Source organism: Setaria italica, chromosome VII (assembly GCF_000263155.2).
Source record: "Setaria italica strain Yugu1 chromosome VII, Setaria_italica_v2.0, whole genome shotgun sequence".
NCBI lineage: Eukaryota > Viridiplantae > Streptophyta > Magnoliopsida > Poales > Poaceae > Setaria > Setaria italica.
Genome location: NC_028456.1, coordinates 9920495 through 9946881, shown reverse-complemented (window position 1 = coordinate 9946881; position 26387 = coordinate 9920495). Strand labels below are relative to the sequence as shown.

The 26387-nt window shown below is 48.4% G+C and overlaps 2 protein-coding genes across 2 annotated transcripts; one reads left to right on the top strand and one right to left on the bottom strand.

Annotated features, from left to right (window-relative positions):
* Window positions 1–847: 847 nt before the first annotated feature.
* Window positions 848–4338, bottom strand: LOC101781556 (O-glucosyltransferase rumi). Its single transcript, XM_004977747.3, has 2 exons — window positions 3842–4338; window positions 848–2403 (listed from the first exon to the last, which is right to left on the bottom strand). Exons 1-2 carry the CDS (start codon window positions 4232–4234, stop codon window positions 967–969), a joined length of 1830 nt encoding a protein of 609 aa, XP_004977804.1. The 5' UTR covers window positions 4235–4338; the 3' UTR covers window positions 848–966.
* Window positions 4339–7918: 3580 nt separating this feature from the next.
* Window positions 7919–10186, top strand: LOC101758027 (subtilisin-like protease SBT1.4). Its single transcript, XM_004975084.1, has one exon. The coding sequence runs from the start codon at window positions 7919–7921 to the stop codon at window positions 10184–10186; it is 2268 nt and encodes a 755-aa protein (XP_004975141.1).
* Window positions 10187–26387: the final 16201 nt, after the last annotated feature.

Sequence of the window (26387 nt, the reverse complement as noted above, 5' to 3'; positions counted from 1 at the left end):
GCCCGGTTTCCATCGCCGCCCGTGGCCCTCCGCCGGTGTGGTGAGGGTGCCGCCGCCCGTGGGGTGGCGCCTGCGCCGCCTACCTTCCACGCCTGCCCTCCACCGTCCTTCCGCGACCTGCGCCGGACTTCCATGCGTGGCCACCCGCTCGCCTGGCCGCCTGGGGCAGCCTTCCACGGCCGCCCGCGCCCGCCTCGACGCCGCACGCACCCGCGAACTCCGGCTACCCACCCCCGAAAAGCGCCATCGCTGTCCCACCCTACCTCGACGTTCCACGCCTTTGCCCCTCCGCTAGTCGGGCCAACGACGAGGGCCTCCACGGCGACGATTCCCTCAGTGAGCTCGACGGGAATGCGCTACAAAGAAGTAGCAGATATGTCAGTGCCATGCTCGGGCCGGAGCCGCTTCGATGGCGACGGAGAGCATGGCGCGCGCGTGGATGGAATTCAACGGACCAGGCTTGCACGTGAAGGGCAGGAGCACCCTACAATGCTTGCCATTGGTGGCGGCGCGGTCGTCGGTGGATGACGCCATGGCCCATGGACACGCCGCTGGGGACTTGCGCCAGGTCTGGTGAGGTCTCACGAGCATGGCGGCGGCAGGACTCTCGACTCGTGATGGAAGGGCAGGGGAAACGGACGCCTGGCTATAGGGTAATATTGGAAAAAGTGGCTAGCGGGTGGGGGTTTTAAGCGTAAAATAATCCCATCTCTAACCCTATCCATTAGATTAGCATCTTGTGATCTTGATTCATAATTTCTAAGGTTGCACAGGGTAGATGGTTCCCACCCGATACGTTCCCATTAGGGTGATGTTTGGTTCACCATTTTATTCACATGCTTGAGCATAAGGAAGCCAAAAATTTGATCAGTAAGGTTAAATTTGGTTCAGCAACGAAGGGATCAATTTTGGGCACACGAGCCTTCTGATATCTACAGCTAGCTATACTGCTTAAATTTGTCGAAGCTAGCTATGTTTCTCCATCCTTTTCACCTTCCTGAGGACTTCTTCCTCTCTGCGGGCCATGTCCCTGAGTTCACCTGCGGTGAACGGTGGAGGCAGCGTGCAGGGCTCGTAATCGGCGGCGAACCTCTCCCTGGACTCCATCATGAACTGCCGCTCGCGGCCTTGCGCGGCACACGCCAAGGACTCGGGGCAGAGCTCGACGGCACTCTCTGGAATTGTCGGCTTGTAGCGGAGCAGGCGTGCGTACTCAGTGAGCAGGTGCAGCATGTAGTCGTAGACGTAGTCCATGCTCATCTCCTCCCTAGCGAAGCTGCTACCCTCCTCGGCCATTCGCTGCGCCTGCGCCGGGTGGGCGTTGCCCCAGTCGACGGCGAACTTGACGGACGGGCACTTGCGGGCGGGGTCGATCGGCCAGTAGTGCTTGCCGGCGACGAGCCCCCGGGAGAAGAAGTCTTTGTAGGGCGTGGCGACGAGCAGCATGGGCGAGTCGCAGGCGAGGATGTACTTCTCGCTCACCGACCATGACCGCCCCTGCACGAAGATCTTGTACCTGTACGCGCACTGCTTCGCCAGGTTGGAGTCCTTGAACCCGCCTCGGATGGCGGCGTTCCAATCCTGCCTGAACAGGCGCGCGTTCCAGTCCATTTTGTCCGAGACGTTGCACCGGAGGAGGTCGGCGCGCTGGGTGGACACGCCGGGGTTGCCCTTCCAGTGCGCGTAGGGCTCCCTCTCCGGCCACGGCAGGCGGCGGGTCTCGCGGTCCATCTCCTGGAGGAGCGGCGCCCAGGGGCGGACGTTGACCTCGGGCCAGCCCCAGAAGGACCAGTCCGGGAACACGATGTCCAGCGTGGCGTCGTCCTTGCAGTAGCGGAACAGCGGCGGCGCCTCGGACGGCCGGGGGAAGTCGGCGGCTTGCAGCTCGGGCATGTCCTCGCAGTTGAACATGAGGTCCAGGTCCGGGACGCGGCCAGGGTAGCGCGCAAGCAGCTGCGCGATGCCCCACAGCGTGAAGCTGTCCCGCGTCTGGAACACGCGGTGGTACGCCTCCACGTACGCGCGGCCGCCCAGAACCACCAACCGGAACGCCGCGCGGCCGCGCCCGCGCTCCACCGCCTCCCGCGTGATTCCCGCCTCGCGCCATGGCGAGAGGTCCGAGTGGATGTAGCGGAAGTAGTCAGGGCACCGAGGAGGAGCTGGCCGTCCGCGTTCGGAGGACGAAGACCTCGGTTCTACTGATGGCGACGGTGACGGTGATGGCGACGGCGATGCTGCAGCCGCGTGACGACGACGACATGTTCCTGGTGACAGGGGCGAGGAGGAGGGGTGCGTTTCGTTGCCGCCGCAGTTGAAGGGTACGGGCACGAGGTTTGCCACAGATGAAGGGACGTGGTGATGAGGCCGCCTGATGCTGCCGCGGCCGCCGCCGAGCAGGAAGGCCTGCAATTAAGATGCATGGGTGTTGAGTTTAATTTGGGAATTTTCGGAACCATGTACATTGTTCTTCTCACGTCATATAGTCATCTCATATCGCAATACATGTATTTTGAAATTTTGATTATTGATAACTTTAAATATTTTGTTTAGGAACATGAAAATCATTTGTATGGATTTTATTTAAAATTCTCATAACAAAATAAATTTATAGAATTTTATACATATTCCAGAAATAACTAAATAATGATCAAAGGTACGTACTGAACACAAAATGTTTATGTATGCTACAGCGAGGTGGCGCAGGAGTCACAAGCACTGATGGCTGGAGGAAGTTAAAGCGCTCACATGTGAGCTCAGCTCAATGTTTAGTTAATTATCATGGATGTTTGTTGGACGGTTGTTTGGCTGGACCGTGCACGCTCTTTCATATCACGTCTTATGGATGGTAATCAAGTGTAACTGGGTGTAACAGGCTCATGATCGAATAATAAGATCGCAGCCTTTCTTCACAAAAACAGGTATTTTTGACAGCAGCTGCTGACTTGACTAGTTGACTTGGAGCTCAACTGGCACCGTGTCTCATCTGCCTAGTAATAACTAAACAAAATAAAATCACTAGCGGCGCCACATGTCAACAAACGTAGCGCAAGGGTAGCTCACGATGCACATACACAGCAAGTCCGCCGAACTCAAAAGTCAGAGTGCCGAGCCATGGAATTCGTTAAGTAAGATTCCACGATGAGCCAGACCTTTCATTCCTAGCCGTACTGCCATGGAATTTGCTAAGCAAGTTTCAAAACTTTGAAGCTGAAGGTACTCAAGAAAAGAAAATAAGAAACCAAGAACGGCAGCGACCAGTTTTTTTCTTTCCAAATGATGGAAGAATGTATTGCGCCAACTATCCCGTGTGACACTTTGCCCGCGAACACGCAGTATTCTGAGCTCAGGCAGAGCTTTCCCTGCAGCAACGTGCACGCCCCGCAAGGCCGCAACCATCGAACTGTCTTGGTCAGTCAAACTGAACTAGTCTGCCGCTCCTAGTCCTAGCAGCAAGCAAGTGGTCCAGATGCAGAACCAAGATTGGAGCAGCAGCTAGCTGTATTTTTTTTTCCCAAGTCAAAAGCAGGGAAAATAAGGCCCGGAAAAATGTTGAATTCGGTGGCACTAATAGGTAGTGCTACCCAGCTACTAGTAGGTCAAGTTTATTTGCCGTGTCCTGAACACTTAGGCGTGCTCGAATCTGGTTGGCTATCTCCGGTAAACTTTGCAGCAGTAGAAAACGATACGTGAAGTAGTATATGAAGGAGTCGATGAATCCAGCTATACTTTACGTGTTGTTGCATATGTATACATGGGTGATCATGTTCTTGCATGTGAACTTGTGAAGCATGCATGATGCATGTAATTAATTAAATAGAGAACTTCGTTTATATTTAGGTACCGATGAGTAGTAGTCGAGGCGGCGGATGGTGGTGCCGGCGAGCAAGGCGACGAAGACGAGGCCGGCGACGACCAGCCCCAGCCCCACCCCCACGCCCCTCGTCGGCGCTGACGACCACCACCACCACCACGCCTGCTGCTTTGCTGCCGCCGTTGACTGCCGCTTCTCCGCCAGGCCAGAGCCGTTCGCCGCGGCTAGATCGCCGCCGTCAGTGCCATCATCGACGACGATGACTTGTTTGCTAGTGCAGAGCGGTGGCGGTGCCCCATCCGGATCCTCCTTCGGGGGAGGACATGGAGACGGCGGTGGATCCGACGACGACGACGCTGCCCCCTCCTCCTCGTCGTGCCGCGGCTGCCGGCGAGCAGCTGCCCGGAGAAGGAAGCTCTTCATGGATCGATCGATGCGCTATCTTGTTGCGAGGAAAGTATAGATACCTATGTACAAAATCAATGGAAACTACATATGCTAATTAAGCTGGCCGGCCGGCAACTAGAAATGACCCCTATATCTCGCCATGGGCCTGAACGCACATGCATATATAGAGTAGCGGCCGGGGGATAGACAAGCGCAGGAGCCGCCACAGTTACATATGTTCCATTTTCTTCTTTGAAAAATAATTTCGTTGACCAAGCAAGCAGGAGAGAGGTGCTTCCTTAGTCATTTATACTTGACGTTCAGACAGGAAAAGTAGCTCTTTTTTTAAGAATTCAAGCTTTTTCCGAAGAAATGTGGAGACAGCAAGAATTTGTTGTTTAAAAAATCAACAAAATATGACTAGATGTAGTACTACTGTCTAATAAGCTTGAGGGATATATACAGATCGATATAGGATATAAGTATTTGCATTATCCACGCTGGCACTGCACTTGCACCATCGAATTAACTACTTCTGGTACAGATTGCGTATCTGTCAATGCATGTGGAGTCTGTACATCTCAGTACCCACGACTGGTACATGTGCCACGTCTTCAGAAGGCCTTCAATGGAAATGCCGGACACCAGGTCGAGTGAGTTGGTGATTCGGAGGATCCTATTTGTTAGGTTTCTTTAGATTATCTCTTAGGATCTCGGCCTTTATATACTCACCGTATACGCGTCTCTAACTGTAACATCCTACTGCGTTTTCTGTGTCAATCTATATATCATGGCATTACAACTTAATTACGAGGGGTTCGACTCCTGGGACCTCTTCCAGCTCTGCAATTATTTAAACATGACAATGAAGATTCCATTGGTTGGCGGTGCGAAGGGTTAAGGCATTTTCATCCTGGTCAGCACACCAACAATGTTATACGCTTCCATATCTCTCGACCTTGACAAGTGGGTATAGGATAAGTTTTTGTTAGACATTGATGATTGATGGTGCAAGTGCAGTGCCAGCGTGGATGTATACAGGTATAGGATAAGTATTAGTTAGAAATTGATGCATTCCCAATAAATGTATATGGTGGAACAAGATTTAAAGTTGATTCGCGCCATTCTAGAGTGCTTTGAGGGTGCTTCTGGATTGGCGACGAATATGTCGAAGTGCCATCTAACCCCCATTCGTTGTGACGAGTCACACTTGCAGTTGGCACAACACGTGTTCCCTTGTGAAGTGACAGAATTCCCAGTCAAATACTTGGGTATGCCGCTCTCGATTCACAAGTTGCAGAAAGAACGTATACAACCACTAGTCAACAAAGGGTGTGTTTGGTTGGCTGTATCATTTGATTCATGTATGAAATGATTCAAAATAATAATGATCTTTTTATTAGTTTGGTGAATTGTACCAACTCATCCAGGATAAGGTCATCCCATTTAATACATTATTCTACTAATTAGAGGGAACCATATGGTACAAGCAAATTGGTTGAACCACCCCATCCAGAATCATCCATACACGCATCATGTGGTGCATGCAACCAAATATACCAACAGTAAGTTGCGGGCAAGCTACCTACTTGGAAAGCGGGTCTGCTCAACACAGGAGGTCGTACGATTTTAACAAAGGTGAACCTCACGTCGATTACGACTTATTTCTCAATATCGCTTACTCTGCCTGCTGGCTGGGCTATCAAAGCAATTGATAAACTACGTCGAGGCTTCTTATGGAAGGGGATGCTTGGTGGCTTGGCCTAAGGTCTATTGCCCTACGGAATTGGGAGAACTTGGGCTCATATTGATCTGAGGGTCATGGGATGGGTCCTTTGCCTCAGATGTAGGTTGATGTGATCCTGATAAAACGTGGATAGATCTACCTGCAGCCCATGATAAGGAGGTGGTCTCCATGTTCGAGGCATGTCTTCTAGTTGATGTAGGTGATGGACAATCAGCTTTATTTTGGTCGAATAGATGGCTTAACGGGTCTTCAATTAAGGAGGTGTTCCTGGATCTTTACCAGACAATCCCAACAAGGTGCCGCAAAACTAGAACCGTTAAGGATGCCATGACCGGTCGAAGATGGGTTAGGGACATAAAAGGGTCACTCACAGTACAGATCATTGCCCAATATATACGTTTGTGGGACGGTCTCCAGTACTACCTAAACCCCAAAGTCCCAGACCAATTCAGGTGGAAATGGTCATCGGATGGAAGGCACTCGGCAAAGACCACGTACAAGGCCTTCTTCCATGGTCATACCTACTGTGGGAAAACAATTGGAAAGCGAGGGCACCGTTAAAATGTAAATTCTTTTTCTGGTTGGCAGTCTACAAACGATGCTGGACATCAGATCATTTGTCTCATCACGGCCTGCTAAACTATGAAAAATGTGCGTTGTGTGCACAAGAACCGAAAACGGATGACCGCCTTCTGTTAGGATGTGTCTTCAGCAGGGAATGCTGGTTTAAACTGCTCCTGGTCTCCGAAAAGCAGGCACTAACCCCAGCTATTGGGGATGAGTTGTCGTGGTGGTTACAAGGTTAGAAAAGGATCGCAAAGCGATCCGAAAAGGTTTTGACTGCTTGATCATGCTCATGATTTGTAAAATTTGGTTAGAATGGAACAATAGGGTTTTCAGGGGGGAGGTGACGTCGGTGACAATGGTGTTGACCGGTATTCTTGCCGAAGGAGGATGCTGGATCGAAAGCGGGCTAAAGGAGCTGCTGTTTTTCATTAGGTCTTATGGCTAGTTTTAGTTTGTCATTAGTGGTAGGTCATTTTTTCTTCTTCCTTTCTTTGTAAGTTTTCCTTTCTTTTTTAGTAAGAGGTCGTTTAAAACTATGTACAAGTTCTCCCAAAGTAATAAGGCTAAGTGTAGCATAAACGTATTATACTGAAAATGAATATAAGGACAGCTTCTGTAAAGTTTTACAAAAAAATCTTTAGCTCATTGATAATTGCATGGTTTGGAAAAATAGATTAGTTGAGATGTGTTATTTTCGCACATGGCCATGTGTGAATTCATATATTGTTTCTATCGTTCATTTTTCTATTTATAACATAGAACCACATTTTCCCAACATTAGTCTATGTTGATTTATCAACATACAATATTAATTTGAAGTTTTATTTTTTTTTATGTTGCATATTTTTACATTCTCCAATTTGCATATTTTAAGAAAACATTTACATAATCAGTTTCAATGCGTTTGAACTGTTGGTTATCAAACGACAAATACTCGTTAGTAGAAATAAGAAAATAATCTTTGTACAGTTGAGTAAGAAACGATTATCACAGCCAGTTCATATTATAAATCGGTTGCGATAGTGTTTTTTGATAAAGTAGAAAAAAAGTAGCGCTAAAATCTTCTTCTGACAATGAAAAATTTGTGCCCCGGGTCCTCCGCAGCTGACCACTGGTTCGAGCTTGGTTGCATAGAATAGCCATCGAAAATCACTGCACTCCGGCGAGCTAAATTCAGTCGGCCCAAGCTCCAGTTTAATTTCACTCCCGCTGCACTTCTCATTTTGCGCTAAAAATAGCGAACCACCACCGCGCATTGCTCTGCTCCTTGCTCAAAACAGACATTCATGGTGGGTCATGGCCTCAAAGCACGCCATCAAAACCCAACAGCACTTCATGTTCTCATTTCCTTTCCTTCCATCCCGCGCAGACATACATAGATCATTGAGCGGATCGCCGTCGCCACCATGCACATCCGATCCACCCCACCTCTCCTCGTCGTCCTCACCGCCCTTGCCATCTTTCTCGCCCCAGCAGACGCTGTCGGGGGCGACACTGTCGCCACCGGTGGCACCGGCGATGCCACGGGTACGTTCCTGGTGGTCGTCTGCCGAGCCAATGGTCCCAAGGAGAACGGCGAGAAGCTGCGCGAGTGGCACGCCTCGCTGCTCGCCTCCCTGCTGAACACCAGCGCCGGCGCGATCCTCGAAGAGGCCCGGTCACCGGAGGGCGGGCAGCTCGTCTACTCCTATCAGCACGTCGTCAGCGGGTTCGCCGCGCGGCTCACGACGCAGCAGCTGGACGAGCTGCGCCGGCTCAACTGGTGCGTCGACGCCATCCCGGACGTCAACTACCGGCTCCGGACCACGTACACGCCGGCGCTGCTCGGGGTGAGCACGCCGCAGACGGGCATGTGGGCCGTGGCGCGCAGCATGGGGGAGGGCGTCATCGTTGGCGTCATCGACAACGGCATCGACCCACGCCACGTGTCCTACAGCGACGAGGGCATGCCGCCGCCGCCAGCCAAGTGGCGGGGTCGGTGCGAGTTCGGCGGCGCGCCGTGCAACAAGAAGCTCATCGGCGGGCGGTCGCAGACGCCGGGGTTACACGGCACGCACACGTCCAGCACCGCCGTCGGCGCCTTCGTCAGGGACGTCCAAGTGTTCCGAAAGAGCATCGGTGCGGCCTCCGGCATGGCGCCGCGCGCGCACCTGGCGTCGTACGAGGTCTGCTTCGAGGACACGTGCCCGTCCACGAAGCAGCTCATCGCCATAGAGCAGGGTGCGTTCATCGACGGCGTGGACGTCGTCTCCATCTCCGCTGGGGACGACACGCAGCAGCCGTTCTACAAGGACCTCACCGCCGTCGGGAGCTTCTCCGCGGTCATGTCGGGCGTCTTCGTGAGCACGAGCGCCGGGAACTCCGGCCCGGACTACGGGACCGTCACCAACTGCGCGCCATGGGTGCTCACCGTGGCGGCGAGCACCATGACCCGCCGGGCCGTCTCCAGGGTCAGGCTCGGCAATGGGTTGGTGTTCAAAGGCGAGGCCAAACAGAGGTACAAGCCCGTCAAGATAGCCCCGCTCGTCTACGTCTCGGGCGTCTTCGAAGACGGCTCCGCACTCAAGGCCGTCGACGTCCGTGGGAAGATCGTCTTCTGTGACCGCTCGGAAGGTGCCACCATTCGCGGCGAGATGGTCCGCGCCGCCGGCGGCGTGGGCATTATCATGTTCAACGACGAGTCCGAGGGCGGCGAGACAGAGCCCGCAGGGAACATAACCATCGCGGCGGCGCGCGTTAGCCAGGCCGACGGCGTGAGGATCATGGCGTACATCAACTCCACGTCCAACCCTACCGCGAACCTCCATTTCACCGGCGTCGAGCTGGACCCGTCCTACCGGCCGGCCGTCGCGGGCTATTCTTCGCGAGGCCCCTGCAACATGTCAAGCCTCGGCGTGCTGAAGCCCGACATCACCGGTCCCGGCACGAACATCGTGGCCGCCGTCCCGGGCGGGAACGCCAGCGCGCCCAGCCGCACCTTCGGCATGATCAGTGGCACATCCATGTCCGCGCCGCACCTCTCGGGGATCGCGGCCGTGCTGAAGCGAGCGCGCCCAGGGTGGTCACCCACCGCGATCAAGTCCGCGATGATGACGACAGCCGACGTGACGCACCCGGATGGCATGCCGATCACCGACGAGATCACCGGCGAGCCGGCGACACACCTCCTCATGGGCTCGGGGATCGTGAACCCCACCAAGGCAGTGGACCCGGGCCTCATCTACGACCTCTCAACGCATGAGTACCTCACCTACGTCTGCGGCCTCGGGTACAACGACAGCTTCGTCAACGACATCATCGCACAGCCGCTGCAGAACGTGAGCTGCGCATCGTCCGGCAAGATCGGGGGCAAGGACCTGAACTACCCGTCGTTCCTGGTGACGCTCACGGCGGCGGCGCCGGTGGTCGAGGTCAAGCGCACGGTGACCAACGTTGGCGAGGCCGTGTCGGTGTACACGGCGGAGGTCGTGGCACCCAAGACCGTCGCCGTCGAGGTGGTGCCGCCGAGGCTGGAGTTCAGCACTGTGAACCAGAAGATGGATTTCACTGTGATGTTCCGCAGAGTTGCCAATCCCGTCAACGGCACGGTGGAAGGCAGCCTGCGGTGGGTCTCCGGCAAATACTCCGTTCGCAGCCCAATCGTCGTTCTTGATGGAACATTGAATTTGGTTTAGGATTAACTACTGTATTATATTTGGTTGCTTATAATTAGCATCACTAATTGGCAAATGTATCTGTAATGTCAGTGCCTAAGAATTGGAAGGTCATCTCCTCTGAGCTCGCTCTTAGCATCGAGTCGCACTCCCATAAATGGGGTGAGTACAATGGCATGAAACATAAGAACAGAGCAGAGCAGTTTCCATGTCATGCTGAAGACCTCTTTAGGACTCCTTTTTGTTAGAGCATTTAGCAAGAACCATAAGGATCTGGATTGTTTTGGTATGGTAGAATTAGATTTCTGATCACCTCCAACTTTAGAATTGTTTGAGATTGTTAGACACGTGTATGTGTTGTGTGCGTGTAGAGCCCTTGGTGTGTACGCCAGGTGTAACGACCCTAGCTTAATTAACCTTGTTTAAGCCTAAGTGAAGCCATTAGAGCCTAAGATAGCAATTAACAGCTAATTGGACAAGTAAAAGGTCATTTTTGCCCCTCAACAGCTTAAAGAGTGTTTAGGCAGTAATTCAAATTTTTATATAAGAACTTAAAAATTTACCCAACTAAGAGTTGTAGAACTCATCTTCCCCAACAACTTTGTATTCAAATACTCAAAAAATCAAATCAGTAACAAATGAAGTAAAGCAGGAAAAATCCCAATCTTGGAGCCCGTTATCTCACATTTTCAAATGTAAGCTCAAGCCAACCCATATAAGAAAGTTTTAGTGCTATGAGCCCTTAACAACTTTGATTAAATGAGTCCAGCCAAAATCTGCACAAAAGGTTTTCAAAAATGAAGTCAAACACAGCTAAAATGGTCAACTCTAGCACAATTTGAAATTTTCGCTAAGTCTGAGATGAACGCGTTGTGCCAAACTTTGAAGGATTTTATCTTCGAATCTGCTGTGAATTACAACTTGAACCAATTACAAAAATTGAACTTAGATCTTAGGTCTGCAACTTTTATAAAGGGAGTTAATGTCGCGCAGTTCAAAAATCTGAAGTAAATTGCGCTCGAAGACCGCCTCGTCGCCTGATCCCGCAAATCCCTTGCGCCCAGAGCGCGCCAGAGCGCACATGCGCTGCGCTCCGATCGCCACCTGCCCCATGGCGTGCGTCCACCAGTGCCGCTCCGTTGCCCCGTCCCAGGCCGGGACACGACGCCTCGAGTGCCCACTTCGCCAACCCGGCGCTCCGACAAAGCCATCCCTCCGCGCACGCCTCGCTTCACCCTGCCTCCATGCCTCGCCTGCCGCGCCCTCGCCTGTGGCGCCACCCCCTCCTCCCGCCAATGGCGCTGCCGCCGTTAATGGCAGCAACAGCACCCCGGCTTCCCTCCGGCCCCATCTGCCAGAGCCCTACCTCACCTCGCCTATAAGTAGCTGGCCGCCCCGCCCGAGCTCCTTTCCCCGCTCGCGAAGCTTCGCCCCGCTCCCCTGCTCTGTTTCGCGCCCACCGCCAAGTCACCTCGCCGTGGAGCCCCCTGCTCCGCCCAACCCAGCCCCTCACCACCACCCATTTCAGCATCGCTGCTCCCTTGCGCAGCTCTAGAACCCGCCCGTTGCCCACCGGAGAAGCCACCATCGTCGGAACGCCGTCGCACTTCGCCGCCGCGGCCGCTTTTCGTCCCTGCGCCGTTCTGCCTCCAACGAGCTTCCTCCGCACCCCAACTGTCGCCAATCGACTCCCGGTGAGCTCCCGCACCTCCCCCGCAACTTCTTGCCAGGGATTGGCCGGCGCATCGCCGGATTCTGGCCGAACTGCCGCCGTGCGCGCCGCCAGGGACACCCTTGTGTCTTTTACCTTTTTCTAGGGGTCTTAGCGCAAGAACCAGGGACTCCTGCGCAATTAAACCATAGATGTGAGGGCTAGATCGCAAGTTTGCCTCGGTTTTGTTTTGTTTTCGGTAGAAAATATAGTGAACTTTGAAAATGCACCATAAATTGTAGAAAAATCGGAAAAATGTCAAATCAATTTTGTTAGACTCAGTATGAAGCATAGTTTTTGATAAAAATAATTTTGGTGCATGTCACCGTTAGAATTAATGTTATACAATTTAATCATTATTTAAGCTATTTAAATCATAGAAAATCACAAAAAAATGCTAAAAGGATGAATCCAACTCTCAAGTGCTTGTCTCAGAGAATAGAAGTTTGGTAAAATGATTTGGAGCCTAGCTAAGATGGTTAACTCTCTGTTTTAGTTTTATAATTGCAATCTAAGGTTTAAATTATCTTTTGCACGATATTTAATCCAGAGAGGAGAAAAACGTGAAACCACATGGAGAAATTCAGTGATGAAGTATAGTTTACAAGAAAAATATGAAACCTTGTCTGAAAGTAATAAAACCCACTTTCCTTTTTAGAGAAAAATGAATAAGAGTAATATATGGAATATAGATGTCCTTCACTAAAAATTATGAAAAATTCACCAAAGGCTCTAATTCACCCCTAGAACCTACTGTTAAAATTTCATACCCAGATTCATTGTGGTTTGTGTTTCAAAATAGTTAATTACATGCTACCTTTGGGTATTGAAACAATTTTATTTATTTTTAGGCACCTCCAATGGATCTCAAATTTATGCAGTAGCTTATCAAGGACAAAGTTAAGTTGTTGTTAAATTTGTAGCTTTATAGCTTGCTGTTTGGTTAATGAAATAAAATTTGGAAGATGAACCTAATTGAATTGATGAGAAAAACATTAAGTAATAATAAGGGTAATCATGGTAATTTTAGGAGAGGTACAGAAAAATATTCAGAAATAGGATAACTTCCCAAATAAACCTTGAGCAACTCTAGAATGATCCCACCTTTCTTTATGACGTCTAAGTTGTAGAACCTTAAATGTGTACACAATCACCATCAAAATCAACCTCGAGTTTATGCCACAACACACCTTACCTCATGAAGATAATAAAAGTTTAGAACCTTGTTTAGGTGAGTGCGGTCGAAATGTAATTTACACTTCAGCAATACTTCATGTTTTGCATCCTGCATGTGAAAGCATGGAAGATTGAACTTGTTGCATTTGCATTTCGTGTAGAAGTGACCCTCGCCGACGGTACGTACGAGCTGCACCCGGCGCTGGAAGAAGAAGCCATAGAGGATCTGCAGCACGCCGGAGTCGAGCCTGTGCCAGAGCAAACCAAGGACCAGTTCACTAACCCCAAGTGTGAAGGCAAGCCCTGGAGCATAAACTCCTATCTTTAACTACTTGCAATATATTTGGTTGCTTTGATTGTGCATTTACATTTCTAGGAATTGATTGAAACCGTAGATGCATGAATGTAGTACCTTTTGACATGAACACTAGTATGATAAGTCGAGTAGTTGCAATGCTTAATAGGACTCGGTAAAAGTCGAGTGATTGGCTGTCACTCGCGAGTTATAGGAATTGATTGCTTTACTTATGTTGCAACTGTAAGGATGATGGACGGGGCCAGGCTTATGTTCGGTACTTGGTGGTTTGCCCCTTCTATCTACATGAAATTGGACTAAGGTCGAGATGTGATAGTGTTCGTGATCAAGTGTTTGAAAGTACTAATCTCATACCTAGTATGGGATGGGGAAGCCTAGTATCTGATTGAACCGAGACATGAGCGGATTGCCCCACTATCTCTGGGAACTTAGTTTTCCCCTGGTGCATCATGTGGTGACAAGTGCGGTCAGAGTACGGGGTAGTCCGGGTCTATGGAGCCTTATACCAAGGGAAGTGGGCCCGACATGGGTCCGGGAATTGATGGGGACGGCTGACAAATGAAGTGAACCCGACGTGGTACACGGATGTCGTGGGATTAGATTTGCCATGCATGGTTAATAAATTCGAATCGATTCGTCTACCTCTCACAGTTTGGGACTGCTTGATCGCTATGCTACACTGAGTAAGAATGGAACCGGATGATGATCGTAATATTGATGCTTGTCATAAATTGCTTGGAAATTATGATTGTTTAGTATAGTTGCTAACTTTGACAGGTAAATGAGCTTAGAACTTGTGGCTAAAATATTGAAAGTAAAGACCTACACTAGTTGCTTTTGGCAAAAACAAACCCCTCCACCAAAAAGCCTTGCATGTCTAGGTGTTGGCGGAATAGTACCAACCGGTCAGTTAAGTCTTGTTGAGCATAGTTGCTCAACCTTGCTTGTGGCACATCTTTTTAGGTGATGTTGATACCTCTGAGTTTGCTGCAAATGTTCCTTGGCCTACCCAGCTTCCTTTGGGTTGGATGATCGAGTAGGATCCCTCCTCGGATGGTGAGGATAGGGATCATTGATGTCATGACCGGCTTCTTCATGATATTATGCAACGATGTCTAGCTTCCGTCTATTTATTTCCGCTGCTTGAAAATGCTGCAAACTATGTTGAATTTTGAACCTTGTGTTGTAATAAATCGCTAGATTATGTTTAATTCTGGATGGACTATGGTTAACCCCCTCACCTTCGTGTGAGCTTTGCTTTCTCAATCCTGCATTAAGTGGTTTATCGGATGAAATCCGACGGACGACCAAGTTGACTTGATTAAAGTACAAGATCGCGTGTCAGACGACATTAAGTGTGCTTTAGCCAAGCTAATTTGGGCGGTTCCTCCACACTAGAGCTAGGGCCGGTTACCGCCGTGGCCCCTTGATTAGTATTATAGTATTAGGCAAAGATACCACTGATATTGGTTCTATTTCTATAAACCTGTCTCAGGGGCTAATATTGTTGTACCCATTGTATGACCTAATCAATCTATTATTCCATGCAATCTCTATTGTTTTCATAGTATCACGAGTTCGAGTTTTTCCCGTTCTCCCTTCCGTCGGTATGGCATCGCTATCTTGGTCATCCTGGTCATGAAGTTTTATCCAAAGTCACTTTTGTAATTCCTTTTTTAATAAAGAAGTTAGTTCCATTTATCATGCGTGCTAGTTAGGGTGTCATACTTGCCTCCCATTTCAGTTATCTGCATCTCGAGCATCTAGCAATTTTGATCTCATACACTGTGATTTGTGGATGTCTCCTGTGCTTAGTGTCTCTGGATACAAATACTATTTGCTCATTCTTGATGACTACTCTCATTACTTGTGGACATTTCCATTATGCCTCAAATCCGACACGTTTGCGACTTTGACTAAGTTTTTCTCCTATGTGCGTACTCAATTTGGCGCCACTGTGAAAGCTATTCAGTGCGACAACAGCTGTGAGTTTGACAACTCTAATACCTGCACTTTCTTCCTCACTCATGGCGTCCACTTGTGCATGTCCTGCCCATACACCTTGTACGAGAACGGCCGGGCCGAGGCGCATGATTCGGAGTGTCAACAATGTTGTTCGCTCTCTCCTGTTCCAAGCTAGTATGTCCCCTTCTTATTGGGTTGAGTCGCTGCATACTGCCACGCATTTGCTTAACATCTTACCCACAAAAACACTTGGCTCCTTCATGCCACACATGGCATTGTTTGGTGCCAAGTCTTCCTATGATCACCTTTGTGTTTTTGATTGCGCATGCTATCCTAATCTTTCCGCTACTGCAGCCCACAAACTTGCTCCTTGTTCCACCTTGTGCGTCCTCCTTGGCTATTCTGCTCATCATAAAGGTTACCGTTGTCTTGATCTATCCTCCAACCGAGTCATCATCTCTCAGCATTTGGTGTTTGACGAGACATCGTTTCCCTTTTCCCTGCAGCCATCGCCACCCGCTAGTGAGGAGTTTGAGTTCTTATTGGAGCCTACTAATGTGGTGCTAGTACATATCTGTCTAGCACCTCTTCTGTCACGTGCAGGTTCACCCCCAGGTGCATCTGTACTGCCACGTGCGGCTGTGCCTTCGCCCAGCACCCCCGCACAGCCACATGCAGCTTCTGCTCCTTTGGTCACCTCTACTCCACCGCTGGGCGCTGCTCTGCAGCCACTCGGTGTCAGCAACAACTGCACTCTTCAGGGCCCAGGCGGCCCTAGCGATGCCCTCATCGGCACACCTCTTGGCATCTGTCCCAAGACCACTGTGCTTGGCCTCACTGGCACTGCTAGCTCGCTAGCCCCGGGCACGCCACCTCCTGCTGTGGGCCACATGCCTTCAGCCCCGCCTGGCCCCTCCAGCGGTGCTACTAGCAGCCTCACTGCCCTTGCCGGCATTATTTCCCAGTGGGGGCCCCTCGTCAACTCCGACCAGGCTCTCCGGGTCTACTCCTGCCGGCCCATCCATGCTCTGATTCGGACATCGCCCCGCAGACTGCAGGCTCCTGCTCTAGCTCCCCTCCCTCACGGTGCTCTTCCCGTGCATCTTGTGATAAATCAGCATGTCATGACCTTGAGCGGGAAGCTGGGATTTCGTTTGCTGAAGCTATTCCACTCCATCCCACTGTCGCCGCTGCCTCACACCTACTGGAGCGGCCTCGCTGATCCAAATTGGCACCGAGTTATGAAGGAGGAATTGGATGCGCTCTTGGCCAACAATACGTGGGATCTCATCCCCCATCCTGCTCGAGCCAATGTTGTAACCGACAAATGGATCTTTAAGCACAAGTTCAAGGCAGATGATTCTCTAGAGTGATACAAGGCGCATTGGGTGCTGCGCGGATTTACCCAGTGCCTACGGATTGGCTTTTCTGAGACTTTTAGTCTCATTGTGAAGCCTGCCACCGTCTGTACAATGCTCTCCTTGGATCTCTCTCGCAGCTGGCCGATTCATTAGTTGGATATGAAAAATGCCTTTCTTCATGGGACATTGTCAGAGACAGTTTATTCTGCTCAGCCTGCTAGCTTTGAGGATCCCGCTCACCCTGATCATGTGTGTCGGCTTAATCAATCTCTTTATGGCCTTAAGCAGGCACCCTGCGCTTGGTACAGCCGTTTCACCACCCACTTGTTGCAGCTTGGTTTTGTGGAGGCGAAGACTGACACTTCTCTGTTTGTGTATCATCGCAACGACAACACTATCTATGTCCTCCTTTATGTGGATCACATAGTTCTCATGGCATCCTCGACACCTCTGCTTCACTGCACTATTGATTCCTTGCAGCGGGAATTCTCCGTGAAGGATCTTGGTGAGCTTCATCCTTTTTCTGGGTATGCATGTGCAAGGCTCTGGAGATGGTCTTATGTTGTCCCAGCGCTAGTTTATGCTGGAGATTGTGAACCATGCCAGTATGACTGATTCCAAGCCTTGTTCCACCCCCGTTGATACTAATCCGAAGATGTTTGCTGCTGAAGGTGATCCTCTTATCAATGGCACTGATTTTTGGAGTCCTGCTGGTGCTTTACAGTACCTCACATTTACATGTCCAGATATTGCCTATGCTGTTCAGCAGGTCTGCCTCCATATGCATGACCCGTGAGAGCCGCATCTTGGTGCTTTAAAGCGCATTCTTCGGTATGTACGTGGAACTCTTAACCTGGGCTTTCTCCTGCAACCATCTACTTAGTCTGATCTGCTTGTGTGTTCCGACGCTGATTGGGCTAGCTGCCCCGACACCCGCAAATCCACATCAGGCTATGCCGTGTTTTTGGGTGATAATCCGATCTCCTGGTCTTCCAAGCGTCGGAATGCAGTCTCTCACTTGAGTGCCGAGGCTGAGTATCAGGTGGTTGCCAATGTTGTTGCTGAGGTTTCTTGGTTCCACCAACTTCTTGTTGAGCTGCATGTTCCTCTGCGCCACACCACCTTGGTTTATTGTGATAACATTAGCACTGTCTACATGTCGTTGAACCCCATTCAGCAACATCGCACCAAACATGTGGAGTTTGATCTACACTTTGTTCATGAGCATGTTGCCACCGGAGATGTCCGCGTTCTTCATGTTCCGACGAGCTCTCAGTACGCCGATATTTTCACCAAAGGCCTGCCTTCTTCGGTGTTCACAGAGTTCAGGTCCAGTCTGAACGTTCAGGCTACTGACGATCAGACTGCGGGGGCGTGTTAGACATGTGTATGTGTTGTGTGCATGTAGAACCCTTGGCGTGTACGCTAGGGTTAGGGCCGGCTACTGTCGTGGCCCCTTGATTAGTATTAGGCAAGGATACCCCTGAGATTGGTTCTGTTTCTATAAACCTCTCTCAGGGGCTGCCTATATATTGTTGTACTCATTGTACGACCTAATCAATCTATTATTCCATGCAATCTATATTGCTTTCAAAGATCCAAGTCACTGTGTACACTATATAAACAGTCCAAGAGGCTTAATAAAAAAAGAAGTTCACGAACAACTATTACAGAAATATACATCTAGACTCCAAACTGCAATACTGTTTAGTTTATTAGGATTGTACACACATGTTGTACGTTTATTTTTGTGAGCACAGATATGCACTAGGTCATCTTATGACCATTATTTCATCGTGTCTGAAATTGTACAATAGCCACTGTTCAAATTTTTGCTTCTTGATGGTAAAAGCATGAACTTTTTGTCTCGGATTCACAATCGGAAATCAAATAGAGCAGTCTTCTTCCTGCCATCTAGTCCAACGGAATAGTAACGTGAAGTATAGTCTCTCACAAGTGTTTCCTTGGCATCGAAAGGTTGTATTGATTGATTGATGATTATTTGTAACAAGGCTGGTTTATATTTATACCCTGGAGCAAGCTAAAATCCTTGTTGGTTAGGACATGAACTGTTAGAATAAATCTAAAAACTACTAATGATACATCTCCACATTTTCCCTTATTTGGTGGAGTTGATTTCGCTTCGGATTGGATCCTCTCGGTCTTCTATTGGCTTTTGGAACCCGATCGCTTATGGTGGGCCTTGGCCAACGCAGGGTCTTAACAGCTCTTTTCTCTCTTCCTTCACTGGCTATCATAACCTTATCTTCTTCAGTTGACTCTGGTCAAAAACCGGTGTCAACACATGCCCTCCAATTGTTGAATATAATATTATATTCCAAAGTTCTCTTCTCTTGTCAGCATCTTCACAGGTCTCGAGCCGATATCCTTCAAAAATTGAAAGAGTCGTTGCCACAATCATGATTCCTTTCCCCGGATTTTTTGATAACATCCTCCCTATTTTTTCAGGATTGACCCTGCAGATTCATTATATAACTTCTTCATCCACTTCGTCTTCTTCACCTCGCCAACAATACCATTTGCAATCAAAATCAATCCCCTTTCACGAGCGAGGCGATTACTTCACCGTCCATCGCCATCATCAAGCTTCATTGTCAAGGTCTTCCAAATTGGCAATGACTATGCTATCTTCCATCCCACAGGTACCATGTATTTTCATTATTCTTTTCCTATCTCTGATCTGGTTACTGTATGCTGAACCCTCATTTTTGCTCAACCTCTGCACCCCTAGGAACTTAGGAACAATCTCTCAATACCCACAGCTGATACGCAAGCAACCTTCTTTTTGGGGCTGATGGGTAGCGAAGATCCGATAGATTTCATAAACGCCAAAACTCAAAGGGTCCCCTTCAAGCATGCCACCATGAATCTGTCAGATTGGAAAAATCCCTTCCGTTCCTAGCCAAGTAAAATTCCTCACTGTAGATCTTGGTACCTCCGTATATCAGCCAAAAAAGGAACTAATTGGGTGGATTCTAGAATCGACTATTGCATTAGACTCTCCTTAGCCGAAATAGAAAAGAATGAGCTGCTGTTAATAGCCTCCTCATATTTCTCGTCTGACACTCTAAATGCATTCTTGTTTGGTCATGGTCTAATGTCCCCAAGTTTGCTGGATGTCTTTATGCTGACTGGCTTGGACGTCACTACTCCAATTGACCCTTTTACTCCAAGGACCAAACCTTCCAGGGTAAAATCAAAGAGTCAGAATGGGTGGTCTAGATACATCACCTCACATAGTAGAATAGAGGGTATAATTACTGATGAAGAGCATGCCCTTTTCCTGAATATGTGGCTAGAGCATTTTGTATTCTGTGGAACAACTGTCCCAGAACCATAAACCTCCCCTTGGAAAATTCTTACTAGGATCAGTATATGACCTTTTGCACCAGACATAAGTTAAACTGTGAGCTGGTGAAGTTATTGGCACCGGAGGCTCATGGTGGTTCGTCCAACTCTGGCTTACTATTTATATTGCAAAGGGTAATGAATAGATCTTCCTGCAAGAACATTCCCCAATGATTATGCAGATGAACAAGAAGAATCCAGATGCCAATGCAGATCATATGGAGAGGCATTATCAGTTGTGTCTAGCTGTTCCCCATCAGCATCAGAAATGTCTAACTGGTTCAAGAGTTTCTACCACGACTTTATAGAAAATGCCACAATCTGGTGCGTTTTCATTAATTTGGACCAGTTTGAATTTCCGAAAGACTTCAACTTCTCACAAACCAGCATAACCGAGCCGAGTAAATCAATTTTTGAATCATCTGCTATTCCCTGCATCCTTCCAGTTGGTTTTGCCAATGGACGGTCTCACAAGCCCTCTTATGAGTTCTATGATCCTTCAGTTTTCACTCGTCAGCTTGGTCTCGGTCAAATCCCAATCGGCCTATTTTTCATGGGCAAAGTCAAGGCAAGGGATATGGTCACCACCAGCTCTGAATACAATAGCATGATTGCCCTAAATCCATCACTGCCTCCCCTCAATCTGCAATACTGGATCGGCACAGAAGCATCATCTGAACTTTTCAACTGGTCGTGGAACAAATGGAAAAGTCATATAATGAATAAGGCAGGAGCTCATTACCATCAAAGGCTTTTTCCCAGCTGTTGACGCAAAAATCGAGAGATGACTCCGCGCACTAACACACAAAACCTGGAAGAATCTGCTTCGCTCTTGTTCGGGTTGTAGCCCTATCGATCCGTGGCGTGCCAATCAATCCGACCTATTCATTGACAAGGACAAGTAAAATGTCAAATACGAGAGCAAATCGGCTGGCGTTTCGAATCGCTCCACAGGATGTATCGGCAAAGCTGCTGACACGAGAAAAGACAATCGGCTAGATCAGCCGATGTGGATGTAGTAGATGTACAGGAAGCGTAAAGTACAACCTAAACAGTACTACGTGAATAACACTTAAAACAGATCTAACCGGCTGTGTGACAGTAGATTAGCATGAGAAAATAAAGCAAAAGCTGATCGGAACATCTTCTAAGATGGATAACCGTGATAAAAACTAAAAGAACAAGATTTAACAAATAAAACTTGCAGATCTAGTAAATATCGATAACTTGTGAATAAATCTAGACGAAACGATAGTGATGTGCCTGAAGTTAAAGCCTAGGAAGTATTCGGTAAACGCGGAACTTACAGTCTAGCCGGAGATCGAAGCGATGCAACCCAACTAGGTTGGAAGAAACTCGTGAAGAAAAGAAAACGATGGCAAAGTCGCCGACTTGAAAGTAAATTACGAAAATAGTAGATTTGTATTGATTGTGATGTGTATGTCTTTCCAGACCTTACAAGACCCCTATTTGTATCCTATACATCAAGATTTCTAATCCTAGTCGGTTACGACAAATCATAAGATCTATCTCTACAGAAACAAACTTTCTAAATAAAAATGACTTGCGCAGGAGTCGGAAACGAACTTGGCCTCTACCGGCCAAAACCTTCTTCTCACCGGTCGAACCTCCAAAATTTCCAATCGGCTAGAACCCTCCTTCTCGCATCGGCTGACTCCATCGGCTACACCTCCATCATCTCCTATTAGCTACGCCCTTGTGATCCCATAGGCTAGGCTTCTGCCTTACTCTATCGGCTAAACCCTCAACAACCTTACCTGCCGATTCCACTAGACGTTGTCCTTCCACTATGCGCTGGCATCTCTGCTTCCTTTTGACGCCATCTTTGACATATGTCAAAAAACGGTGTCAACACATGCCCCCCAGTTTTGGAGTAAAACTTATCTTTTGCTCCGAAATTATCTCAGCCATAATTACCTTCCCTAGGAAAATGCCGATATTTACCAATCACTGAGTAACAAAATATTTTCTATTCCGGAATCTCCTCAATCATGATTGCCTGAAAAAGCATCTGGGGTAATAGCTCTTCGAGTTTCATGCAGACGACGGATGAGATACCGCATTTACCCTCTCAGATGAGTTTATAAGTTTACAACTATCATCTTCTTCATCCCCACCAGTTCATCTTCTCACACCACCATACCTTACTTCCTCTTTCTTTTCGGGTGAAGGGCGACCGTCGATGATTTTCGGTGACCATCAGAGATCTCCAGCGACCATTGGTCATACACTTGCTAATCACTTCAAATCCCAAACCAATTCCATGGCCACCCTTACTACCGTCCCTAAGGTACACCTCTCTACCTTCATCGTCCTCCCCGTGCCTTTACTTTCCTTTCCTCACTTAGCCATTTTCGCATTTCCCAGGCTCTTAAAGATAGAATCACCATCCACATAGCTGATACCTCTGGATACATCACCTTAGGGCCCATGGGAGATCCTGATCCAATAGATCTAATTAACTTGAAGACTAATAGAATCCCTTTCAAATCTGCATTAATGGATCTGGCCAATTGGGATAGCGCCTTTAGATCTTGGATCAACCACACACCCGGATGGAAAAATTGGTATCTCAGGGTGGCCAATTCCAAAAGAGTCTTCTGGCAAGAACGCTGCATCAGTCAATGCATTACTCTTTCTTTACCAGATATGGCTTGAAACGAACCCATGCTCGTAGCCGCATCATATTTATGGTCAGATGCTCTGAATGCCTTCTTGTTCAGCCATGGGCTGATGACTTCAACTCTAGTTGACGTCCTGATGTTGACAGGCTTGGATATCACCTCTGCCAATTTGCCATTTCACTTCCTAGCTAAATGTTCTTGCCGGCTGGAGACAAAATCCATCGGCGGATGGAAAGGCTATATTGATCGTCACATCAGAACTAGAACGGTCGATGAGAAGGAGCATGTGGCCTTCCTAAATATGTGGTTGGACAAATGTGTATTCTGTGGAAGATCAGCCAGCCCAACGAGTAATCTGCAATCTTTGGCCGAAGCATTGGCAGCAGGGTCTTCAATCCCCCTGGGAAAGCACCTTCTTGGATCAGCCTATCACTTACTACATCAAGTATCTAGCAAACTATTGGGCGGAGAACCAATCGGCAATCTGGGCGGCTCCTAGTGGTTCATCAACCTATGGCTCAATCTTTACTTCTAGCACGCCTACCAGTACCACCTCAAGAAAATGTCTTTCCCCAGCGATCAACCAGAGGAAGAACCAGTTGTAACCCGTCGATGCACATCTTATGGTGAAGTAGTATCGGTCGTCCCTGGCAGTAGATTCTCCCCTTCCGTAGCAGCCAAGGCCTTCAAGTGCTGTTACAACGGACTCACCAAAGGGGCTACCATCTGGTATGCTTACCACAGTGAAGTTCCTATCTTTGAATTGCCATATTGCTTCGACTTTGTCACATGCACCTTCAGTGGTGAAATCCTAAAGACAATCATCAAGCCCGGAATTCTTCCAGCTAACTTTTTTGCTGGTAAAGGTCAACATTCAACATACGAATTTTATCACCCATCACAGCAGCTCGTCAACTTGGCTTCAGACAATTGTCGGTAAGACTTTATTTTGCTGATCTGGTGAGACCCCATGAGAAACTTTCCAACGACCTTGAATACAACAAACTCAGCAACTTGGCTCCGGATACCACACCATCAACTTGGAAACATGGATAGTTGTAGCCTTCACCATTAAACAATTTAGGTCGTGGTGGAAAGAGTGGAAAAATCATCTCTTCTGCGTGGCAACAGGGATTTATTGCGGGAAGTTCGACCCAGACTTCAATGATCCTGATGGAGGGGTAATCACCATTGATTCTGCCGAATCTCCTTTCATTACAGATATTTTCTTCCCACTAACACTTTTCCTCTTTACAGGGTGTTAACTTTACACCTCCAAGAGTTAGCCAGAGCAACAAGCCGATTGCCTACACCCCTCCATCGGCTGACCCCCTCATCGGCTACAATGCGCCATCTTTAATGGACATAGCCGCAGGCTGAAAGCACAAAGCCTCTATTCCTGAGAAGGATACCCGTAAGAAGCACCTTCAAAAGGCTCAAAATTGGCAGAGGCATCCCCTCGACCGATAGGAGTGTCAGCCCAGGAGACTGATCCGACGGCAGTGGCGGCACCCCAAATGGCTGTTCTAGCAGAAGTAGCGTCAGTAGCTACATCACTTTTGATAGAGGCTATGCAGGTAATCTCACTTGTTCAAATCTCTCTAGATACTTTACCAGTGCTGACTCTTGTTTCTTTCAGCCTTTTGCACAATCGGCACCAGAAGAACCCGTCCCAGAATTGGCTATGCCTCCACCTCCTTCATCGGCTGATCCGTAGGCTAAAGATACTTAGGAGACTGCATCGGCCATCACCCCAACACTTGAGGTAAAATGCATGTTCTATTCCAGCCCTCTCAACCCTTGTTGCTAAGAATCAGCCAGTTTTCTATACAGACTATCCCAGAAGTGTCGGCCGCTACTCTTGAAACACTGGCAGCCGATGTACCTTCCGAGAACATGCCACCCTCCGCTGAACCAGTTCAACAAGAGTCCCCAGTGGAATCACCAACACAAGCTAGAGAAACCCAATGGAAGATGGTGAACACTTTTTTTTCCATATTAACCGATTTCCAATCAACTAGCTTCATCGGCTTATACCTTATTGATCCTTGCAGGCTCAGGACACTTTGGACAACAGCCTCTTCTCATTCTAGGTAAGGGAAATTCATGAAGAAGAAGAAGTTTTGTCACACCCGCTGGTTCCAGGATCTATTACTGATGACGTTAAGGCCAAACTTCAAGACATACTCGACTCCCTTCAGCAAGACATCAGCCAACTAGTCAAAGATGCACAACCGATATGCGACATCCTCCGCAACCTCAAAGGCCAGATCCCAGAAGACAAAGAAGAAGCCATCCTCCCCATGACATACATAGAGAGTCACCAAATCCCAGTGTTAAGGGCTCTACGCCACACAGCCGATCGCGCCAAATGGGAACAATTGCATAAGGACAAGGAATTCCATAAGCTTTAGGATGACGAAATCCATTGCAAGATCGACTTTCTTGGGGATTCATGCCCCAATATTGTTGGTGAAATTGATCAGCTCAAAGCGAGGAGGGTAGAACTGATGAAGGAATTGAAAAGCACTAGCGACACCATCATCATCGAAGAAACCAAGCTTGCCCAACTTCCAGAAGTCCTCAAGCAATTAGAGCAGGAAAAGCAAGCACACGCGCATCAAGCTATTTGGCTACATTAGAGCATAACTGACATACCTGGCTCAGCCGATGATGACTGTAGGGAGATAAAGGCTGCGATTAGATTCGCTTGCGTGCGATAAACGCCATTCAAACTCTTCTGGCATAATTGTAATGAACATTATTGGCTTTTATGTATTCTGGTACTTGGTACATCCCTCTCGTGATGTTAATGGTCAATGTTCGTCTCGAATGTATTGGTTTCTCTGCAGCTCTTTCGACTCACCAACGGCTAGTCCCATTTAAAGCCCCTTTTGACCGACCGTTGTTCACATTTCACACGTCTATTCGTCTTATAAATACAGATCCCTACGCCTTCCTTGAGGTCACACTACAAGTTTTCAAACCAGATCGAATTCATGTGACCAAGATGGCTTCCTCTTCTTCAATCAACCAGGTATTGCTATGTTTTCTCTATTCTGAATTGGTTATCCTAAACCAAACCTTGAATCTTTTTTCTCTTTCCCAGCCAAATCAAGTGGACGAACAGCTTGAACAAGTCATCCAGATCCTTCACTCCAATGTGCCGCTCACCCAGGCGGACAAAGCTTTATCCAAGCTCATCGTGACCGAATCAGAGACTATCTGTGTGTGGACGTCAAATAAATCTTGTCCTCACTCAAAGCCGTAGGCTCAAACTAGCAAGCACATCAGCCAATCCTTCGAAGCCATCAACCTCCCCCCCCCCCCGTGTATTGCTCGAAGACAAGTTGGGCCAGTTTGGAGGCTGGGAAAATTCAACTTTTACTGGAATTGGGCTGGGTTAACAGGGAAATCAGCACTACTGAGGCTCAACTAGGGCGCCTCCCAGGCACATCTTGCCAAAGGGAATAAGTATTTGCCGATATCAATAGGGAGCCGTCCAGATTTGCCTGTAATGAAATGTCTTGGCCATGATACGATGATGACTTCAATGTAATAACCTCTTGTGTCCCAAGTGTTGCAAGTATTATTTGTTCTAAGGGCGACTTGTATCGTGTCAGCCATATCACAACCGACTTTATCGGTTATTCATGTGTCTGCGTTTTTGCTTCTTTTC